This window comes from Neomonachus schauinslandi, chromosome 9 (genome assembly GCF_002201575.2).
Source record: "Neomonachus schauinslandi chromosome 9, ASM220157v2, whole genome shotgun sequence".
In the NCBI taxonomy this organism is placed as follows: domain Eukaryota; kingdom Metazoa; phylum Chordata; class Mammalia; order Carnivora; family Phocidae; genus Neomonachus; species Neomonachus schauinslandi.
The window spans coordinates 46,943,558-46,964,988 of record NC_058411.1 but is presented as its reverse complement, the minus strand read 5'-3'; the positions used below and the strand labels follow the sequence as shown (position 1 = coordinate 46,964,988).

Below are 21,431 nucleotides of genomic sequence, written 5' to 3'. Positions count from 1 at the left end.
GAGCTCAGGGCCAGCTAAACAGCCAGTGGTCTATGCTTCAGTATCCTGCAGTACAATCAGCAACAGGAAGGGCCTCCCTCAGCCCACACTGGGCCTTGTGGTAGTTACGTGAGGATGGAGATCTGATTTCTAAATCCCTTAACATGGCCGGGAAGATTAAAGAACAGCAGGACAGGAAGGAATGTAGTGGGTTTAGTATCCTACTGATAAATATGATTTAATCCCTGAAGAAAATCATGAGATATGAACAAATACTAAATGAAGTTAATTTTCAAATCTAGTATTTATGTAATTTTTATACCAATCTCCTCAGATATATATGCTAATTAAAGAATTTCTCTAAAAACATTGGGTTAATTTTTGAGGGTTATAGCTCACAATAATAACCTTTTGTACATATAATTTTAGAACACTTAATAATCGATTATTACCTAAAAGCCATCGTAACATGCAAATTAAACAATATATAAATGGTAAATTGATGACATTTTTTTCACATAATAGAAGACCCATGGAGGTAAGACTGCAATATAATTGAACCATTTGGCTCTACTCAGAAGACAGTAATTGACCAGTCTCTGGCTAGCCTCCAAATTGGGTAATAATCTTCTACTAACTAATTCATTCCTTCCCTGTTTTGCAGATGAAATTTGTAAATTATTTTTTACTTTCTGCCTTCAACATAAGTAGAACTTCCAGGTCCAACTAAATATCTGTCATATTTCATTTCAGTGGTGGCTATATGTCAATGGATTCTGCATTTGTATTTAGCTAAATCATTTTATGGCATGTTTCAAACGAAAAGAGTTATGTGAGTGCATTTTTATACAACCCAGATGTATATGTTATAATCTTATTTTAACATTACAGGTGATGGGCCAAGTACATTACAATAATCTATTGTTGGGATCAGTGCCAGCTCTGAAGCTGCTACCCATGAGGTATGATTTGAGGAGTTGTCAGCACTGGGTCCTTCACTGGGAAGGAAGCCAGCGTGGGGAAAGCCAGTGTCAGGCTAGAGGCAGAGGGTGCACAAGCCAGATGGGCTGGACAGAGAGACTCTCCCTGGAAGTGGCTGGTCAAGGGTCTGGGGCTGGATGAACAGACTGGACACACAGTGGTCAAAGCAAGGCATGGAGATGACCAAGCAAAGGCACATACATCAGAACCAAAGCTGGGCTTGCAGACACGTAGGCAGAAACCAGAAGATTCAGAGGAGAGGGGAGGGGAGGGGAGGGGAGAGAGTACTGGTGGTCAGTCAGGTGCCAACAGAGTTGGCAAGTACTGTACCAGAAGGGGGAGAGGAGAAACTGGAGACTCTCTTTTGCTTCATCCTATAAACTTCTTTTGTGCTTTTCGCTAGGGCAGGAGCCAATCAGAAAATCAATCCAAGGGGACAGCCATGCTGCAGTGCAGCAGTTCTCCTTTTGTGAGGGACAAAACAAAGCCCACTTTCTACAAATTCTTCCCTTTCCAGCTTTTATGCTGAAACTCCCACATGAGATTGATCCTTTGAGTAAAGGCACTGTCTACTGAGGGCCAATGTTAAAAAAATAATATATATAATGAAGGAACATTAATTCAATAGTATAGACATATATAATTTCCCCTTAAAGAGAGAACAACACGGTTCAAGTAAACTTTGATAGCATGGTCATGGAGTATAGAAAAAAAAAACTGTGATTATGGTTGTCTGGGGGCATGGGAGAGCTTCCAAAAGAGAATAGGTGTTTTAATTGAGCTTCACTGAACACACACACACACACACACACACACAGAATCAACTGAAAATGGGTCCTCGGATGTTCAGAATTCTTAATATAAGTTCTAAGAAATCAACGTGTTTTTTTTGGTGATACGTGCTGGGTGATTTTGGTAATTTACTAAAGTATTCTGGGATTTATTCCTTTGATTTTGGAGGGGGTTGGCAAGTGATCTCAAATATCCAGTGTCTCAATTCTATCTATTTATAACTCTCAAATACAGGGGAAGAATCCACCATTTTGACACCTGGAAGTGATTTTTTTAAATACCACAGTGGTAACCTGTAACAGAAACCATAGCACCACTGGAACTTTCTTACACTGAAATGAACCCTATCACCAAAGTTGGCAGAAGGGTAACTCAAGTTAAGGAGGAAGCACAGCCACCATATCCAGGTACCTTGATAACCAAATTATTTCCTCCTCCAACTTTTGGACTTTCCCATGTATCCTATTCATCAGGAATCACTTCTAGTAGAGCTTATCTGAGCTCTGCCTCAGAACTGGCTGATGAAGTTATTGGGCAAGAAATTACCAGTAGGTCGTGGTGGGCCAGCCTTGACAACTTTTTCCTCACACTCAGCTATGTGTCTGTTTTTTATTTTCTGTGTTTCCAAGAGAAGAGAGGTCTACATCTCTGTCCCTTCCATTTTAAATGAGTGAATAAGTGTCCAGAATATATAAAAGATCTCTTACAACTCAACAATAAAGGAGAAATAACCCAACTAAAAATGGCAAAGGATTTGAATAGACATTTCTCTAAAAAAGATACAAAAACAGCCAATAAGCACATGAAAAGATGTTTAATATCACTAGTCATGAGAGAACTGCAAATCAAAACCATATGAGCCCTCCCTTTGCAACCATTAAGATGGCTCTAGACAAAAAGACAGATAATAACAAGTGTTGGTGAAAATATGGAGAAATTAGAACCTTCATCTATTGCTGGTAGGAATGTAAGATGGTGCAGCCTCTTTGGAAATCAAGAATCAAGGATGTTATCAATGCCAGCAGCATGAATTTTCTCTTTGGTTTGATGGTTTTTAAAATTAATGCAAAATATTTACGTGTTGATTTGCCAGTTAACACCAATATTTACTATTATGTTTCATATGTACATAACGGGACCTCACTATCAAGTCAAATTTTTTCACAACACTTTTATATGCAGTGACCAGAGCAATCAGAAATCCATGTCCTAAGTCTAGGTGTAAAGGTGCTACTTTTGAACACTAACAGAATGGTAGTTACACTCAGTACCCTTGCTTATCATGCTTGTTGAAGCCAGCCTGGAAATTTAGTGCTTATCCAAATTTCTGTATTTCCATACCTCTTGTTTCTCAAAGTAGAAAGTAGAGAAAATTTTATTTAATACTGAACAATATTTTAGCTCCACTAATGGCAGATTTGCTTCCACAATGGCAGAAGGTAGCCGGATAACATGAGTTGAATGTAAACATCAAGCTTCCTCACACTGTATTGATTGTGTGCTGAAAGCTCTTTATCATATTTCCTTGCTAACTCTGGGCCAGATGATTGATGGTCAATGAAATCAATAACAACTGCTTGTTAAAAGCACCACAGATTTATCTGCACCATGTAAGATTTATTAGATTGGATGGGAGTCCGATTTTACGTTTGATTTGATGTGACTGATGCTCTTGGGATCCCATTTCATATATGTAGGAGTGGGACGGCAGAGAAAACACCATTTTATCATGTTATCCATTTTATCATGAACTGGTGTGTCTGGGTGATGGCAGAAACATCAGCAGAAGCACTGTGTAATGTACTACACACATCCATAGGAAAATCAGCTGTTGGTTGTTTGTAGCGATGATAAGAAATTACAGTACAGACAATAAAAAATGGTAGATTATATTATAGAGTTATTTCCCTTTGGCTTTGGGTGAGTTGTAATTGTAGTTGAGCCTGTCTGTATATGTTTGACCTTCCAAGCATTTGCTCCCTACAAAATCAAAAAGCCTATGAAGAAGAGCTGACTTAGGTAGAAAATGTTTGATCCCCTATATTCACATTTACTTCCCTCTGCAACCTGCTTTTTCAGAGATTCAATAATGTCTTAGGCTGATGTACAGCATGGGTCAGAGCAACAGGGCCCTCTCTCCGGCTTTTCCTGGAGCATGGGAGAGAGAAGTAAGTATTTGGTATCCAACAGTTGCTTCTTAAAATGCAAGCTGCAAGCAAAGTAAGAGTAAAGAGAGGATGAACAAAAATCTCAATAAAGCGGAATTGATACTATCTGGCTGGAAAGTCAGCTTCACATGAATAAATCAGCAGTAGATGAGAATTAACCATCTATGTGTACTGGCTAATGACAGAAGGTGGCTATTCCCACACCAAAGAACAATGTTTAGCATTCTCCTTCCAAAGCTAATTCTTTAAGGAACAGTTTCTTCTTTGAGCAGAGCTCTGAGTATAAAACACACAGTTCTGGTTCTATGCAAGGCTTATGAAAAACAAACTTTATTTGGCAGTGCTTAAACCCATTCTTAAACAATAGGTTTTTCCAATTCACATATTCCTTTTTGTATTTATGGAAAAGGCGGGCCAGGCATATATTCTTGAAAAGGAATGTATGTATTTTCTTTTAACCACCTCAGCAAAAGGCCCAAGAAAAAAATGGAAAGTAAACAGAACAGATACTTTTTTATGGGTTTCAACATATTTTTGTGCTTTCCAAGACAGACTTATAAATGTTTTAGATCTGCAGAAATAAAGATGCTGAAAATGCAAAAGAAAACCCTCAACCTAAACTTTTATGTCATTTCTGTCTATAAATTTTAAGATGGTGATTTTGTTACAAGAGGACAATAAATCAATGGCTGAGCTGATAGAACCGCACTGCATATCTGCTGCTTGACAGGTTCTGACAAGGAGGCAGGACAGACCCCTCCCAAGGGAATCTGCCCTACCCAGTGTGCCTCCGAGGATCTGGTCTATGGAATATTCAACCTACTTGTCTTTCACTTCCCTCTGCCCCATATTTTCCTCTTTAAATTTATTTTGTCACAAGGAAACTTAGGGGACAAATGACTTAATTTTTCAGTAATTTTCATGCATGAGAACTAATGGAACTCAGTTTACTTGTTATGCCATTATAATTTATAGGACCATAAAACGGTGCTTTCTAGGTCATGCATTTCCTGTGATGATCAGACAGTAGGACAGAATAGCGGTTCAATCTGTGAATTCTGGAGTCAGACAGCCTGGATTCAAACCTTGGCTCTGCCTCTTACAACCAGTATGACTTTACGATCTGTCTGTGCCCCAGTTTTCTCAGGAATATGTGTGAATTCTGAAGACTAAATGAGAAAGTGCCTGGAAACAGCTTAGAACAGTTCCTGGCATGTAGTAAGTTCTCAGTAAGTTTTTAACAAAAGTATAAAATTGAAGGCTTTCAAATTTAACCATTATTATCAGGCTAATATGAGAAATTTAAAATAGTGGACTATTTGCTAATCATTAATCTTCTTACTGACTCTTTTCTTCATTAAACCTTTTCAAACATCTACTAAGAGCATTAATGGAGGAAACAAAGGTAGATAAGAAATAATCTATGACTTTGAGTTCGTAGGGTCCAGTGGAAGATTCTAACATATGCAATTATAGTACAGTGGGGGACGCTCAGTGTTGAAACTCAGAGGTGGGAGCTAAGGAGATGGGTGGACAGAAGATAGAAGAGAGTTTGGGAACACATTGTGAAAGGGAATGGGACTGAGAATGACCCGATCTGTTTCAGATATTCAGGTGCAAGGAATTGAGACCATGGGTAGGTGAGTCTTTAGGGACAGGCATGTTGAGGAAGAGGGAAAAGTCAGTGATGCTTATTTATTCATGACTAGAAACTCAAGACAAGTGTTCTTGATTTGTCAGCATAAAATGAGTGAGTCAAAATGAAGAAAACTCTCTTTCTACAGTTAAGAAAAAAATGTGTCTCTCATTCAACCCAGCTGGGGGTGGAGTGCCGCTGGTGCAGGAGTGACTATGGGGGAACAGGGAGCAGCACTCAGCTTTCCGACGGCAGGCTGGTCTGCTGCGAGGCTGGTGAGGTTGGCTCAGTTGATCTGAAGGTCTAGTTTAAGAAAATGCTGGAGGGCAGGGCTGGTAGACAGGGAGAGGGTTCCGTGGGGAACCTGGAAGGCCATGCAGGTCAAGAAAGAAGAGGTAACTTAGACAGGTAGATGGAACTATGGCTGGATCCGTGGCCAAAATGCTGCACCATAAGCCACACAAGTTAAAAAGATGGCAAAGCCAGGGCTAAACCAAGGTGAAGTGTAATTGTGATGATTTCCCTGATGATGTGTCAAGTGCATTCTGGGCATTCTGCTTGGGTTTTTCTGAATAATGTCACTCTGAGATAGTTCTCAGTTTAAGATAAGGGTCCGGTTTAAGGTTGGGAAGAAATTGCTTGCGAGAACACCCCGGAGAAGTGTTTTTGGCTTTGAGATGTCTTCTGGGGGACATTAGACATGCTGCTGACAAAACCTGGATCGTCTCTAATAATCTAGGTACACTACTGGGGGCCATTTTATCACTAACTCTTCTTCCAAGGTTACAAACTGACTCCAGATGTCATTTTGAAAATATTAGCAAAGCCTGGAATGTAACAGGCAAAGCACTGCTCTTTTAACTTTCATAAATTGTTGTGATATGCTGTCACAGGAGCACCTGTAGAGTTTTAACCTTCAAGCTAAATCATCTTTTTTGTTTTAATAAGTAGTTTAAAAACAATCTATTTCTATCTACCACAATTTAATGGCAAACCCAATCAAATAAGTCATTTGGCATCATGTACACAATGCCTAAAAATAGTCAAAAATGGATCAAAGCAGTTAATTCTAATTATATTACATTAGTATTACTGATGCCTAAACTATTTTTTTCAGTTATTTACAATAAAATGGGAAGCAACATATATTGAACATACGTATATAAACACTACAAAACTTATATTAATTGCTTTTACCTCTATTTTTGGCTTTAATATTCAAAGAATAACATAAATTTAACTTTTAATACTTGTTTTAAGGATTAACATAAGATTTAAAGATAGTCTTATTTGGGACATTTATCCACAGGCTGGAGTTTTAGAGTAGTCTACTCCATACACCAGAAATTAAGAATGCTTACTTTCTTACTGACTTATTAGCTAATCATTGTCTAGAATAGTGTTTCCCAAACTCATTTAGCACTAAAAAAAAAGTTTCTACAACTTAAGTGTCCATCAGCAGATGAATGGATAAAGAAAATTTGGTACACACACACACACACAGAGGAATATTATTCAGCCATAAATTTTAAAGAATTTAAAGAATTTCCTTTAAATTCTGCCTTTTGCAACATCATGGATGGACCTGGAGGGCATTATGCTAAGTAAAATAAGTCAGAGAAAGACCAATACTATATGTTCTCACTTACATGTGGAATCTAAAAAAGCTGAACCCAAAGAAATAGAGAATAGAATGGTGGTTGTCCGGGGCTGAGGATTGGGGAAATGGAAGATGTTGGTCAAAGAGTACAAATTTCCAGCTGTAAGATGAATAAGTTCTAGAGATCTAATATACAACATGGTGACTATAATTTACAACACAGTATTATATACTTGAAAGTTAGGAGTGTAATTCTTAAAAGTTATCTCCACACACATACAAAAAAGGTAATTATGTGAGGGGATGGAGGTGCTAACAAACCTTATTGTGGCAATCATTTCACAATATACACACGTATCAAATCATCACTTTGTACACCTTTAACTTACATATGTTATATGTCAGTGATATCTCAATAAAGCTGGGGAAAAATGAGAAAATAAATAAATAAAAAATAGTTTCCAAAGTCAAATAAGTTTAGAAAATTCTAGATTAAATCAAGCAGGTTTCTTTGCTGCAGAATGGACCAGTACATTGATATAATAATGTACAATGTGAACCACCAGGAACAGGTTTAGAGTGGAGAGTTACAAAATTATTTAAGTATGGAAACTTCGTGGGAACACAGTTTGAGAAATTCTGACCTAGAGAACAGGTCAAAGCAAGATGTATGTCTTCAGAGGTTTCCTGCCTTTGAAAACAAATAAAATTGATTATTGGCAGAAGTTTGACTTCAGAACCTCCCTGTCCAGACTATTGCTCAATAAGCTAGTACAGGACACACTGTTAGTGAACGGGTAAACAGCATTAGATTTAATATCATACGATTTCTGCTTCATTGAATTGAAACTGCTTTCCATTTGTTTTTTGTTTTGGGGGGTTTTTTTTTGGCATCAGAATGCAGCCTTCTAAGTATAGTATTCTAGAGACAATATCTAGAATGAATATCTTCAAATACAAATGTTCACATGTGTTAATTCATATGCTTTTATAAGTGAGGACCTCTCAGTTGAAAGTAGCCAATACAAACTAGCTAAAGCAAAAAAGGTGGGGATGTTTATTGACTCGAGTAACTCAAAAGGCAGGAGGGGGTAGCTGGCCTCACTCATGATGGGTTCCAGAGGCTCAAATACTGTTCTCAGAATTCTCTCTCCATTTCTCAGCTCTGTATTTCTGTGGGTTGCCTTATTTTCTTCTACTGGTGTAGTGGTAGGAGGAAGCGGCATGGACACAGAGAGCTCCTGGCTTCTATTATTCCAACTGCAGCACACCCAGAGGAAAGCAAGACTCCTCTGTCCCTGAGTCGTATACATAAACCTCAGAAAACGACTCGGATTGGACTGGCTTGAGTTACGTGCTAATCTTTTAAATTAATCACTTTGGCCAGAGGGATAGGGTATGACGATTGGCCAGGCCTATGTCCCATGCCCTTCCGCTTGGCCAGGTAAGGCAGGGCGCTGGATTGGCAGCCCACCAGAATCACAGGGACTGGGCAGAGGCAGGAATATGGTGGGGAGGGAAACATTTAACTAGAGCAAGAAGAGCACTGCTGGTATGAAGCCAAAAGACAAAAAACACAAAACACTGAACTCCATGGTTACTAACGCTCTTCTTTCCTTCTAATAAACAGATAATATTACTGACGGGAAGCTATGCGGTTTTATTTTTCTCCCACTCCCAGCCCAACCACATGATTTCGTACCCAAAGTGAATACGAAATCATGTTATGACACCTTCTGTCCTCCTTCCTCCACTCAAACATAAGCAAAATGAGGGACTGCTTTGCTCTGACATGACCACGTTCACCAGAGTATGCGACAGAGATAACAACACAAACCACTTGGTGCTGGAGCATTGCTAGGGAGAGCAAGCACTGAGCTCCAGCTCTCAGTGTTCTCTATACTTTTCTGTCCTTTTTTTCATCATCATCAACTCTATTGCTTCACTGTCAAAGCAGCCCAAGAAATTAGTGCTGTGGCTAAAACACGGAAGACCCAAGTAGAGCAAAAGGGCTTTCTTCTACACCCAGCATGGCTTCCTCTGAGACTGTACCAGAATGCTGGGCAGTGCCTCCCTGCCCCTGCTGCTCTCTGAAGCATTCTGCCTGGAGCTTTTCTCGAGCTGAACAGTAAACTGGGAGCCAGGTGTTGTACCAAGTGACTCTGTCCCTCAGGACTGGGACTGGGGGGAGGGGAGTGAGGCACTCTCCTCAGATGTGGAATATAAGGGAGTGCCAAAAACCTCAGGAATCAACATCAATACTATTTTAATGTGGTATTTTTTAAAAACAAAAATCAATGCAAAGATTCTACGAGGAACAAAGGTTAATATTTTAAACAAAGATGGGACCGATATTATTGATTTTTCCTTTTGACTCAGGGTCCAATATGGCTCAGCATGGCACTGTTAGTGATCTTGCCTTTATTTAAAATGTTGACATTTTGTTGATCATGGATTTCTTGCATTCATTTTTATTTTTTAAGATACTGCATTACAGTATTTTTTTATCTTGATTACTGAGTTTTGGTGCCCCGTTAAGTTTTGCCCGAGGTGAGTGCCTCACTTGTCTCAACCTAGTCTACATCCACCTCATCAAAGGGGTGGGATCATGGCCCAGACAGTCATCAGTCACTACCTGATGCAAGCTGAGCCAATCAGATTCTTTCTCTAAAGTTGAAAATGTGAGGAGACACTTTAGTTAGATAACAGTGGACACTTGCACTGAAATGTCATGCTGTCTTGGGGCTGGAAGAGTCCGTCAGGTCTTGTGCAGGCCAAAGAGGCCCATTGCAGAGATAGAAGCACAGGTAAGAGAGTTAAACATGTGGCACATTGTATTATTTGTTCAAAATATTCTCTAGCCCCCACTACAGGGTCCTTATCTGGTGCCTCTCTCTGTGGGAAGAGTGTATTCCTTGCATCACGGAGGCATGGCCACATGACTTATTCTAGCCAATCAATATAAGCAGAAATGACACACCACATCTGAATAGAAACTTGAAGTACCATTGAGTAGTTCTGTTTTGTTCTCCTCCCTCTATCATAAGATTGGCATGTTCCAAACATGCTCTTTCAGCTGAAGTTCAAGAATAGGAAGATGTGGAGAAGGGCCACAGCTGATTCTCAGTGGGCATTGAGGGGAGTGAGAAATTACTTACTGTTGTAATTCACTGAGATTAGGAAATTGTTACTGTAGCATAACTTAGTCCAACCTGACTGATAACAGAAAATAAACTTAGTTTCTAGCTTTCCAGTTCCGCTTTCCTTGAGAGTTGATTTGTTTCATTCCCCACGAAATCCTCTGAGATCACTTGAGTGGGTTTTCTGTTCCTTATAACCAAGAGTCCCTGATAAAATTGATAACAATATTATTTAGAACTATCTTGTTCTTACTTTTTTACCATGTAATGGGTTCTATCCTCAATAACAGGTAGCTATGATAACTTTCTCTTTATGCAAACTGTGACTTGACCTGAAATTTCAATTAATAGCACCGTTTCATGGTATATACGGGAAGAACAATTTCTGCTGCTTCAGAGGGATATAACACTGTCTTCACTGGAGAATCTGAAAAAACTGAGTGATATCAACTAGCATTTTAGCATCACTACTGAAAAACAAAATGCCTTTGTTTAATATATAAATAAATCTTTGTGTAGTGTTTTTATTCCATGAGCTTACTTCAACTGAATATTCTCTGGACTCATGAGGCTGTGGCTCACCCTTCTGGGGCACCTTCAAGAGTAGCCTTTTACTGCACTCTGTGCTCTGAAAGGAGCAAGCAAAATATCCCATAAAAGAGGTTCTATGAAATAATTGTTGACTAGTGAGACAACTTCTGTTTTATATAAAGCTTTCTCTTGTGCCAAACTGAAATGAGTATGTTACACACATTTAAATTATTTTTTCAAAATATTTCCACAAATATAGATTTGTGTGTAGGAAGAATGGAAGTCAGTGGCAGCATCAGGTCTGGAATGGGATCCCCTGTCATCTAGCTCTTTCTATTATGCCTCAGTACAAAGAGGAACAACTGACTCCTCTGATACATTCTCCTTAATATTTGTACCACCGTGCACAGAATGTTCTGACTGTACCAGATGTAAATTTAAAAAATATAAAAAAAACCCATGAAGATCTGTTACCTGTTATATTTATCATAGGAATATCTAGATTATATTGTGTTTACTGCTGATAGTTAACCAAATACCATTTTGGTTACATTAAATAACACTTTGCTACACAGATATTTGATAAGATACCAACATATTACAAAGCAGATATTTTTTTCAGAATACTTTGAAAATGAAAGCATAACTGATAAAGTTTATTTTAAAATGTTGCTGGGGCACCTGGGTGGCTCAGTTGGTTGAGCATCTGACTCTTGGTTTAGGCTCAGGTCATGATCTCAGGGTCGTGGCACTGGGTCCTGCCAGGGGTGTTGCATTCAGGGTGGGAGTCTGCTTGTCCCTCTCCCTCCCCCGCTGCTTCCCACCCCCACTCCCACATCCTAGCTCTTTCTCTAAAATAAATAAATAAAATCTTTAAAAAATAAAATGTTCCTTAAATTGCAAATCTTCTAAGAGAAAAATAACATTTGAGACAAGATTCAGAGTGGTTAGTACAGAAAGGAAAAGAAAATCTTTGCTCAATAGCACAAATACAACAGAATGGTTTCAAATGTACTGATTCAGAGATTGATAAAACACACCAGGAATTTAAGGATAATGTTAGATTTAGAAATGTGAATTGCTAAAATTACAGAATAGTAATAATGGTTCCAATTGCCTATTTGAAAGTATCTACAAAATGATTTTTTTTGTAGCAATTCTTTATACCAAACTAAATTGGATAAAGGAATATAGCAAGTGCTCCTACTAAATGAAAACTGTTACCAGGTATTTGTCTTATATGGCTACTTGATGCAGTATTACTTTTCATGGATTTTGAAAGTCATAGATGTGTAAGAAGTATTTTAATTTGGTCAACTGACAACTAGTGAATTTCAACCAGTTGTTTTTAAAACCTCTTTAAAAATAAATTTCAGCCATTTTGTCTTAAATGTGTAAGATGATGACTTAGAGCTCGAGGGAAATACTTATTCACAGAATTTTTTATCCCTAGAAATGACTAATTAATATGGTAGAACATTAATGAAAACTTTCAGGTCTAGTAATAATGTGTGTTGATAACTTACTGCCCAACTTTGGGGAAACTACTTAATGTAATTCTTTGCTCTCTTATGTTTTGAAGGGCATAGAAATTCTGGCCCATGAGCTGTTGTGGAAACAGAACATAAATAGACTATATGAGAAAATCCAGCGTTAACACATTAACTACTTTATTAAGAAGATAAGATGGGGGAGCAATATTTGTTGTTCACCTAAGACAGTAAGCAAATGTTAAAATCTCTCATCTTTCTGCCTTATTTTTTTTTTTGGCAGTTTAATAATTCTGATATTGACTGAACAAAAATTATACCTATTCACTATTTTGGAAAAAGTGTGCGAAAGATCAGAGAAGAAATGGTTGTTTTTTTTTTTTCCAACAAACCAACCTTCCTTTTCTAGCTTACTTATGTCATGTCTCAAGGCTTTGACATTATTGGTTTTTTAACAGACATCCAAATTTCAACCCAGTCCACACCAGTGTCCACTCACAATTTCCATTAACCATAAAATGAACGATTTAACATTTCAAATCTATACAGGGCTTGACAAAGATTAAAAGGTTGCTGTTGGTTTTAATGGAAAACGTATAGACTCTTCACAGAAAATTATGCTGGGGTTTGACCATCCTAATTAATGTGTGACTCTTAAGTTCTTTTTTCAGTCAGGGTGATTAATTTCTTAGTTCTAAGGATAGTTTTGAAAGGTAACTTAACATAGGCTATAGTTAGCAGTTTAAGAGTGAAATCATAACATGAAGGAAAAAATTGGCCATGAACTCAAGTTTTGAAAACTTTCAAAATAAAATATCATTTAAAAAAAGTTAAATTGAAATTGCTTCAAAAATAGATGCATATTCCTAGTAGGGCTCAAATTTGTGCTGACTTAAATTTCCATCAGTATGAATAAGATTTAATAGGTTATATGTGAGAACCCAAATAACCATAAACACGGGTCACATTCAATTAAGACTGAATTGAGAAAACTTCGATTGCTGAAAAAAGGTGATATCTTATTTCTTTTCTTGCTGTAAATAAAATATCAATGTTCCAGCCTGAACCCCATGGTCTCTCTCAGAGACTAGCCTTTCTAGTCTCCAAGAAATGCTGGGAAACCCTTAGTGGGGCATAGCTGAGGCCTGAACACCATCTTTACTGCCCTACCTGATCCTTGGGCTTGCAACTCAGTGATGTGAAGAAAATCTCCACAATAATCCTGAATCGCTGCCTTACCCTTTGCATCCCAACCAAGCAAATTATTTAAAAATTACAAGTGAAATTTATACACATCTCCTCAAGAGTGGTTCCCTTCCTTCTAAGCAGGGTGGGCATAACATTATAAAGATCTTTTTCCTCATGAAGTTTATTTTCTAGTATGTGTGGAGAGGAGCAATAGATAAATACAAAAGTAACATGATAATTAAAATACATAGCATGCCACTTAGGGGTGTCTGAGACTAGAGGCAGCAACTGTGTTCACAAGGGTCTCACTGCAAAGGTGACATCTGAGCAACAATCTAAGGAGGCAAGAGAGTGAGCCATTCGAATACAAGGTATTTATTGGGTTAGACTGTCCCAAGCGTAAAGAACATCCAATGCAAAGGCCCGGGGGCCGGAAGGTGTCTGATGTTGGTTGAGGGACAGTGCAGCTGGAGCAAAGGGAATGAGTGGGACGAAATGAGGTCGATGAGGCCAAACATGAACAGGTCAAGCAGGTCCTAGTGGACCATTCTAGGGACCGTCTAAGAAATGTGGGGGACAATTGGAGGATTCTGAGCAGAGGAGTGGCTTACCTAAACGTTGTTAAAGGCATTCTTCTTGAAGCTGGCTTTGGTGGAGGAGCCATCAAAAGAGACCAGAAAGGTAAATCTGGTGGTAACAGGTGCCTCAAAGCTTTCAAAGACAACTACTGAAAGAGGAAAAGGGTTGAATCCTGGACAAATTCGTGTGTGGTGGTTGGGAGGATGGGGTTACCCTGGGATACACATCTGCCTAGTTTTCAGGCCTAGACCACACAGAAACCTCTGGCCTGCTACTTCAGCCCCAGGTCCCTAGCCCCGGGGTGGGGGGGGTGGTCAGGACCCGCAGCCATCAAGCCTTGTTGCCGTGGCGACCACAGGATTCTTTTTTCCTCGGCTGCACCACCTCCGCCACCTGGGAGCAAAGCACCCGGTCCCGCATCCGCTCCAGCGCGGATTCCGGGTCTGGGCCAGGGCGGACTCATCAGTATTCCACCCGCGGAGTTCTCCCCGCCCCCGCCGCGAGTCACAGCGCCTGCCTACGCCGCAGCTCCAGCCTTTGGCGTTTCGCGCCGCCCCACCGCCCCCACTTCGTCCCTGGGGACCGCAGCCGGATCTGCCCTGGAGCGTTCCTGGCAGCCCCAGGCGCTGGCGTGCCTCTGCCCAGCTCCGCAGCGCTTTCCACTACCCTGGCGGCGACCGCAGGCTGCGCCTCCGCCGCGGAGCGGGGACGCCCCGTGTTAGGCAGTGCTCCCGGGGAGACCGGTTCTCAGGCATCCCCGCAACAACTCTCTGGGGATATTCAACTCCCCTGCCCTCGGTTTAAGGTCCCCCTGCGCTTCTGCAGTGCACCAGACGGGGGAAGCAGATACAGGAGAACCTGCATTGCACCCCCACTGGGATGCACTATGCGCAATAGGGAGACCGTCTGCTGCAAAACCGGAGGATCGGAGGCGAGGGGAGTTAGGGGTGGGTTTTCTTAGGACTCACCTTGTGCAGTTTCCACATGGCCCCCAGAGCTTTGACTTCATGGCTGGAGTGTTTGCCCTCCTCCAAGCACTGGTAGCACACAGGCATCTTGCACTGCACGCAATACATGCTGTGGTTCTCCAGCTCGTGGTCTGTGCAGGTGGAGACCTTGCGCGGGCTCAGTCGCCGGCTCACGCGGCCCTGGGCCGGGGGTACCAGGCGGTGCTTGGCTAGGGGCCCTCGGGGCGGGTGGCAGCGCAGGCGGCACGGATCGCAGTAGAAGACATCGCACTGTTCGCACATGACGGTGGCCTCCTTAGGCGCCTTCTCGCAGAGCTGGCACTTGAGGGCTGCGGCTTTGCTCTGCTGGTAGCGGTCAATTACCCCTTCCAGGACGCGGTTCTTGGGGAAGCCGCGGAGCCCCCGGTCATCCAGTATGAGGCTGCGGTGGCACTGGGGGCAGGTGATACAGGAGTTGCGGGGCACCGGGGCCAAGGCCGGTGACAGGTGGGTGGCCGGTGGCGGCATAGCGGGGGGGGAACACGCGGACGCCATTGGGGGACTTCTGGCACGGGGTAGTGGGGGCACTGGCGAAACCCCCGTAGGAACCATAGCCGCTGTCCGCTTCGCTGTACAGGCTCATCTTGTCCAGGTCCAGATAGTCATAGTCGGAGACCCCGGAGCCCGAAGCCCGACGGCTCTGGGGCGATTCAGACTCCGGGGTCTGTACCAGGATGTTGCGGGCGCACGCTTGACATAAATTGTGAGAGCAGGGCAGGATGATGGGCTCCCGATAGAAGGAGCCGCACACAGGGCATTTTAACTCCTCTTCCATCTCTTCCATGAGGACCGGGCTGGGAGCGAAGCCGCGGCAGCTGCAACGGGTGCCTGAGCTGGCGAAGCGGTCGACCGTCCTGTCGTCTCCAGCACCTTGGCCAGCGGCGGCGGCGGTGGCGCCTTCCCGCGTCGCTTAGGCGCCGACTCCCTGTGAGGCGCTCTGTCTCCGAACCACTCTCTCTGTGAGCCACGGGACCGCGACGCCGCGCGCCAGCCCGGGACCGCCCCCCTTCGAGTCCCGCCCTACCCTGTAAACAGCGGCCCATTGGCCGGCGGCGAGAGGGCGAAGCTCTCATTGGCCACACGTCCCGTCCTTCTCCTCTCTTCTGCCCGCCACAGCGGGTTTGGTAGCGGACTCTGAGGATAAGCGAGTCTTCGCTCCCGGCTGCTCGATCTCGGGAGGGGGCCGGCGTGCGGAGGCGAGGGACCGGGAAGGAGGAATTAGGCGGGATGACTCATCCCTCGCCCCGCTTCCTTCCGACCTCCGGTGCAGTCACCCAGGAGCAGGGGGCGTGAGAAACCCCTCCCCGCAGCGAGTAGGCCGGCGGAGGGGGCTGGTGCTTCTCGCCAACTGTCTGCATTTGGCTTCCAGCTCTGGTCTCCGCACCGACCTACCACGGGCGAGGGCCGCGCCCCTGCGAGACCCCCCTTCTCCTTCCGCTGCTGGCAGCTTGGGCTGGCGCCTCACCCAGGCCTCGGTTTATGTGCCGCAGCCGGGCTTCTTTCCCCTCCAGGAAAGCGGAGCAGGCCGCCCCGGGCGCTCCCCACTCCTGGGAGTCTGGCGCGCCGGGCATTAAGTCCCAGGAAGAGCCTCTTTGCTTCTTTCACCCTCAGTCCCTCGGGTCTAAGAGGGGATTAATAATACCAATTTCTTAGTGTTGCTGTAGATTGAAGCTAGGTGACCGATGTAAAGGTTCAGTATATTAGTTAAAATCTCTGCCCTTTAATTTCCCGCTTTAAATTCAGGCTCGGCCCAGAGGCTTTCTCATGGTGCGGTGTGAACCTTATGGTGTGAACGTGCCTCTCACCCCTCTTCCCTCTCCCTTCCTCCCAAAGCTGTGCTGTCACCCTACTCTCAGCACCTGGCTGAGCTTTCGCGAGGCCAGCAGTACCTTTGGCTCAATACGGGTTGCCTATTTCTCAGTGCCCACAGTTTAGTAAACTAGGTGCAGATGAATCACTGTGTCACTGCGGAGTCTCAGTGTTTGAATCCAAACAGCATTATTCAGTGTCACGTGGCCTGAGCATTTACCACAGCTTCAGAATGGTGTTTTTTTTTTCTGTTTCCTCCAGTGAAGTGCGTGGGGTGATGGTGCTGGTGGAGGGGTGCAGGTAGGGGGATGGGGGCGAGATCTAGTGTTAGTCCTCATATATTAAGCACCCTTCTTCTCTGTCTCCAAATATTGATGAAAATATCTTGTCCTGTCCCTTGCCCACAGAATTGTTGACTTGATGGAGGAGGAGGAGGAACTCCCTCCCCGGCCCCCCCCAAAAAAGAAAGAAAAATCTTTGAGTCAAGTGACAGTGACATTCTGAGATAGCAGCTTATTTGAAATAGTACATGACTGCCTTTTGCTGAGTGATTCATAAATAAATGGCAAAAACTCTTTCCAAGGTCTAAGAAATCTTCCATTTTTCATCTTCCAAAAAAGAGATAACTTGATTATATGCAGCAACATTTACAATTTAAAAGCATTTTATTGCCCAGTAAAAAATGACCCATAATGCTGCCCTTGGAGAAATAGTCCAATAAACTAGATTATCTTTCCAAAACCTTCCTCAGTTGCAATGAAAACAGCACTTGATTATTGTTGGGGGGGGCGGTTCTCATTGTTATTTAAAGTTATGCTAACCACAAATGCTATATGATTTCTTTTTAATCTGGTTTTTAACTAGCTAAGTCCAGAGCATCCAAAGGCATATGTACTCTGTTTACAGCCATATAATTTCTTCATGTGGACTTGGAACATTATCTGTATGTGCAGGATGTATCCAATTTATGGGTCCCAAGAGAATTCGCTAATACCAAATAGTTAGTTGTTGAGAAACTGTTAGAAAAAATTGTCAGTACCACGCATAATTTAATATATAAAAATACATAAAAATCCTTTCCAGGACTTTTGTATGCATTTGGCTGAAAGTCACAGTAGCCTTGGGCCAGGGCTATGGACATTTCAAAGTGAGCAGCAAATATTCTCTTTATGAGTTTGACTTTGTTTATCATAGTATACCATCTGCTATAGATTCAATGTGTCTCCCCAAAATTCATATCTTGAAATCTTAACCCTCAAGGTATTAGGAGGTGGGGCCTTTGGGAGGTGATTGGGCCATGAGGGCAGAGCCTTCATGAACGGGGTCAATGCATTTATAAGAGTGGCCCAAGAAGCCTCCTTTGCCCCCTTCCACCCTGTGAGGTTACCATGAGAAGCCACAGTCAATGACGAAGCAGACCCTCACCACATGGCAAACCTGTGGACACCCTGATCTTGTAATCCTCAGCGTCTAGAATGGGAGAAATAAATTTCTATTGTTTATAAGCTACCCAGTCTGTGATATTTTGTCTTAGCAGCCCAAACAGAAAAAGACACCATCTGAGAGGGCTGCTTATTAGCAGAAAACATATCCTAAGTTAAAAATAAAGAATAATCTTAGGGAATGTCTGCTGTGTAATACACTGTTGGTTTCACAGAGACTCAACAGAATACAGATTTATAATATAACCAATACATGAAGAATGACCTATTATGAAATATATTGAGGTGATTTAATTGTTAGATCTATTTGGCCAGGAATTAGCTAAATCAATCCCAGGAGAGCTCTTAAAATGGCTGTCATTTGTTAAGTGTTCATTCTGTTTTAGGCAGTGGGTTTATTTATTTACATGGATTACCTAGTTCAATCCCTGTGATAACAAAAAGAGGTGGGCAGCCTTGGTGGTGTAGTGGTTAGCATAGCTGCCTTCCAAAAAGATGTGGGCATAATTATCCTCATTTTAAAGATGAGTAGATAAATAAAGTACTCAAGGTCAAATACTGGTGAGGCTGGGATTTGAATCCAGGCACATGTAATTTTGCTTCCTTGTTCGTTCATTCATTCATTCATTCATTCATTCACTCATTCACTCATTCATTTGACAAATGCCGAGTTTTCTCTCTGTCAAGCTCTGTGTATAAGAAATACTCAAGGGGCGTCTGGGTGGCTCAGTTGGTTGGGTGACTGCCTTCGGCTCAGGTCATGATCTCAGGGTCCTGGGATCGAGCCCCGCATCGGGTTCCCTGCTCAGCAGGAAGCCTGCTTCTCCCTCTCCCACTCCCCCTGCTTGTGTTCCCTCTCTCACTGTCTCTCTCTCTGTCAAATAAATAAAATCTTTAAAAAAAAAAAAAGAAATACTCAAAATGATCTTTGTTAACTTCTATGTTATTCTGTTTACCTTCCCTGAGAGTTTATGGTTTTTCTTGAATTCATTTCTCTAAAAAGTTTTTTGTAAACTTTTGAAGATTTCCTCCTCATGCTGCACTATGTGGTCATAATGTACATTAAAGTCCTCCAATGAGTTGGGTTTGAAGGGAAATAAAAATCTGAATGTAACTGATGGTATCATAGAAATACGGTAGGGAATATCTTCCTTCTTCCAGCTGGTGATCAGCCAGTGCCCGGAAGCATGAGGATTCAGAGCCCTGTAATTTTATCACTCCTGGGGTGACTGCAAATGTTCTCATTTGTGTAAAGTGCTTTATTATCCTCTAAAACTTACTCAACTATGCACCCAAATGATTTTTTTTTAAAAAGATTTTATTTAGTTATTTGAGAGAGTGGGCACGCACAAGCTGGGGGGTGGGGAGTGGTTGAGGAAGAAGGAGAAGCTGACTCCCTGCTGAGCAGGGAGCTCTACACACCCCAATCCTAGGACCCATCCTTTTCTTTTTCACACAATAGTAAATAAATATGTGCATTATGAGACCTGCAAAAGGAAATATAATTATTGACATAATGGAAAGCACAATAGAACTCACAATTAACAAACACTGGGAAAATACTATGTGAAACACTATGACAACAAAATTTAAAGCCTAAAGGAAATGAATACACTTTCAGTCAAAAATATTTTAACTGTTGCTGGTGAGGCTGGGATTTGAATCCAGGCACATGTAATTTTGCTCAGTCGTTGAGCGTCTGCCTTCGGCTCAGGTCATGATCCCGGGGTCCTGGGATCGAGCCCCGCATCGGGCTCTCTGCTCCGCGGGAAGCCTGCTTCTCCCTCTCCCACTCCCCCTGCTTGTGTTCCCTCTCTCGCTGTGTCTCTCTCTGTCAAAATAAAATAAATAAAATCTTTAAAAAATATATTTTAACTTAATTAATCCTTCAAATCTAGCATCGACATAGCATTAGATTACTGGTGCCCAACTAAATATTCTCAGAATTGGATACCTTTATATTTTTATGGAAAATGAAGTTTTGGCTCTTTGTCAGTAGGTCAAGGTTGATTTTTTCCTCATACAGAGCACTGAACAGTCAAGGATATTAAATCGAGCTCTTAAATTAATGGATTCCATGTAAGTTATACAGTCTTAATTTTGTACTTGTAAATAGCACTACATAGGTTCTCTACCTATAATACTCCAAGTAAGGTAGCACAGGTGTTTAAAAGGAACATTTTTAAACAATCAGTTAATTTACTGTGTAAAATTGCTGTAAAGGATAATGTATACCGATTTTTGTTCAAATATTCTATTGTAAACTTGTTAAGACTGTTATGTTTCTATTGCTTTTGTATGGAATGACATTGCAAAAGTTTCTTCAAAAAAAGATGTTCAAATGCTCTCAAAGTAGAAAGCTTGAGTAGACCAACTTCCAGAAAACAAATTTGAAAGGTAATTTCAAATTAATCATTGAAAAAGATAGGATGGTTGCATGGATGAGTTCTAGATAACTTTTAAAAAAACAAGTAATTTTAGGGGCGCCTGTGTGGCTCAGTCAGTTAAGCATCTGCCTTCTGTTCAGGTCATGATTCTGGAGTCCCTGGATGGAGCCCCGTGGCCCTGTGTTAGGATCCCTGCATGGGGAAGTCTGCTTCTCCCTCTCCCTCTGCTTCTCCTGCCTCCGGCTCGGGTTCTCTCTCACTTGCTCACTCTCTCTCTCAAATAAATAAATAAAATCTTAAAAAAAAAAACAAGTAATTTTAATGTTATTGAAATAATCTAAATTAAAGAAAAATATAGAATGTTCCCCAGTCTGCTTTATAAAGCCATCATAACTTTAATAATTTTTTTTAAAGTAGTCCCCACACCCAGCATGGAGCCCAATGTGGGGCTTGAACTCATGACCCTGAGATGAAGACTTGAGCTGAGATCAAGAGCTGAAGGCTTAACCTACTGAGCCTCCCAGGTAACCCAATAAAATCTGATAATATAGTTAACAGAAAATGCAATAAATAAAAAAACTATAGGCCAAAATCACCTAAGTAATAGATGCAAAAGTGCTAAATAGGATATTAGCAAACAGATTTCAGCATTGTATCAAAAGATTAATAAACTATGACCAAGTAGGGATTTTCTTAGGAATC

At 41.7% G+C, this 21,431-nt stretch overlaps 1 protein-coding gene across 1 annotated transcript in view; it reads right to left on the bottom strand.

Annotated features, from left to right (window-relative positions):
- Positions 1-15,875, bottom strand: part of TRIM9 (tripartite motif containing 9) — a 107,923-nt gene extending 92,048 nt beyond the window's left edge. The window contains 2 exon segments of the mRNA XM_044917943.1: positions 15,053-15,568; positions 15,570-15,875. Coding sequence (XP_044773878.1) covers positions 15,053-15,568; positions 15,570-15,875 — 822 coding nt within the window.
- Positions 15,876-21,431: the final 5,556 nt, after the last annotated feature.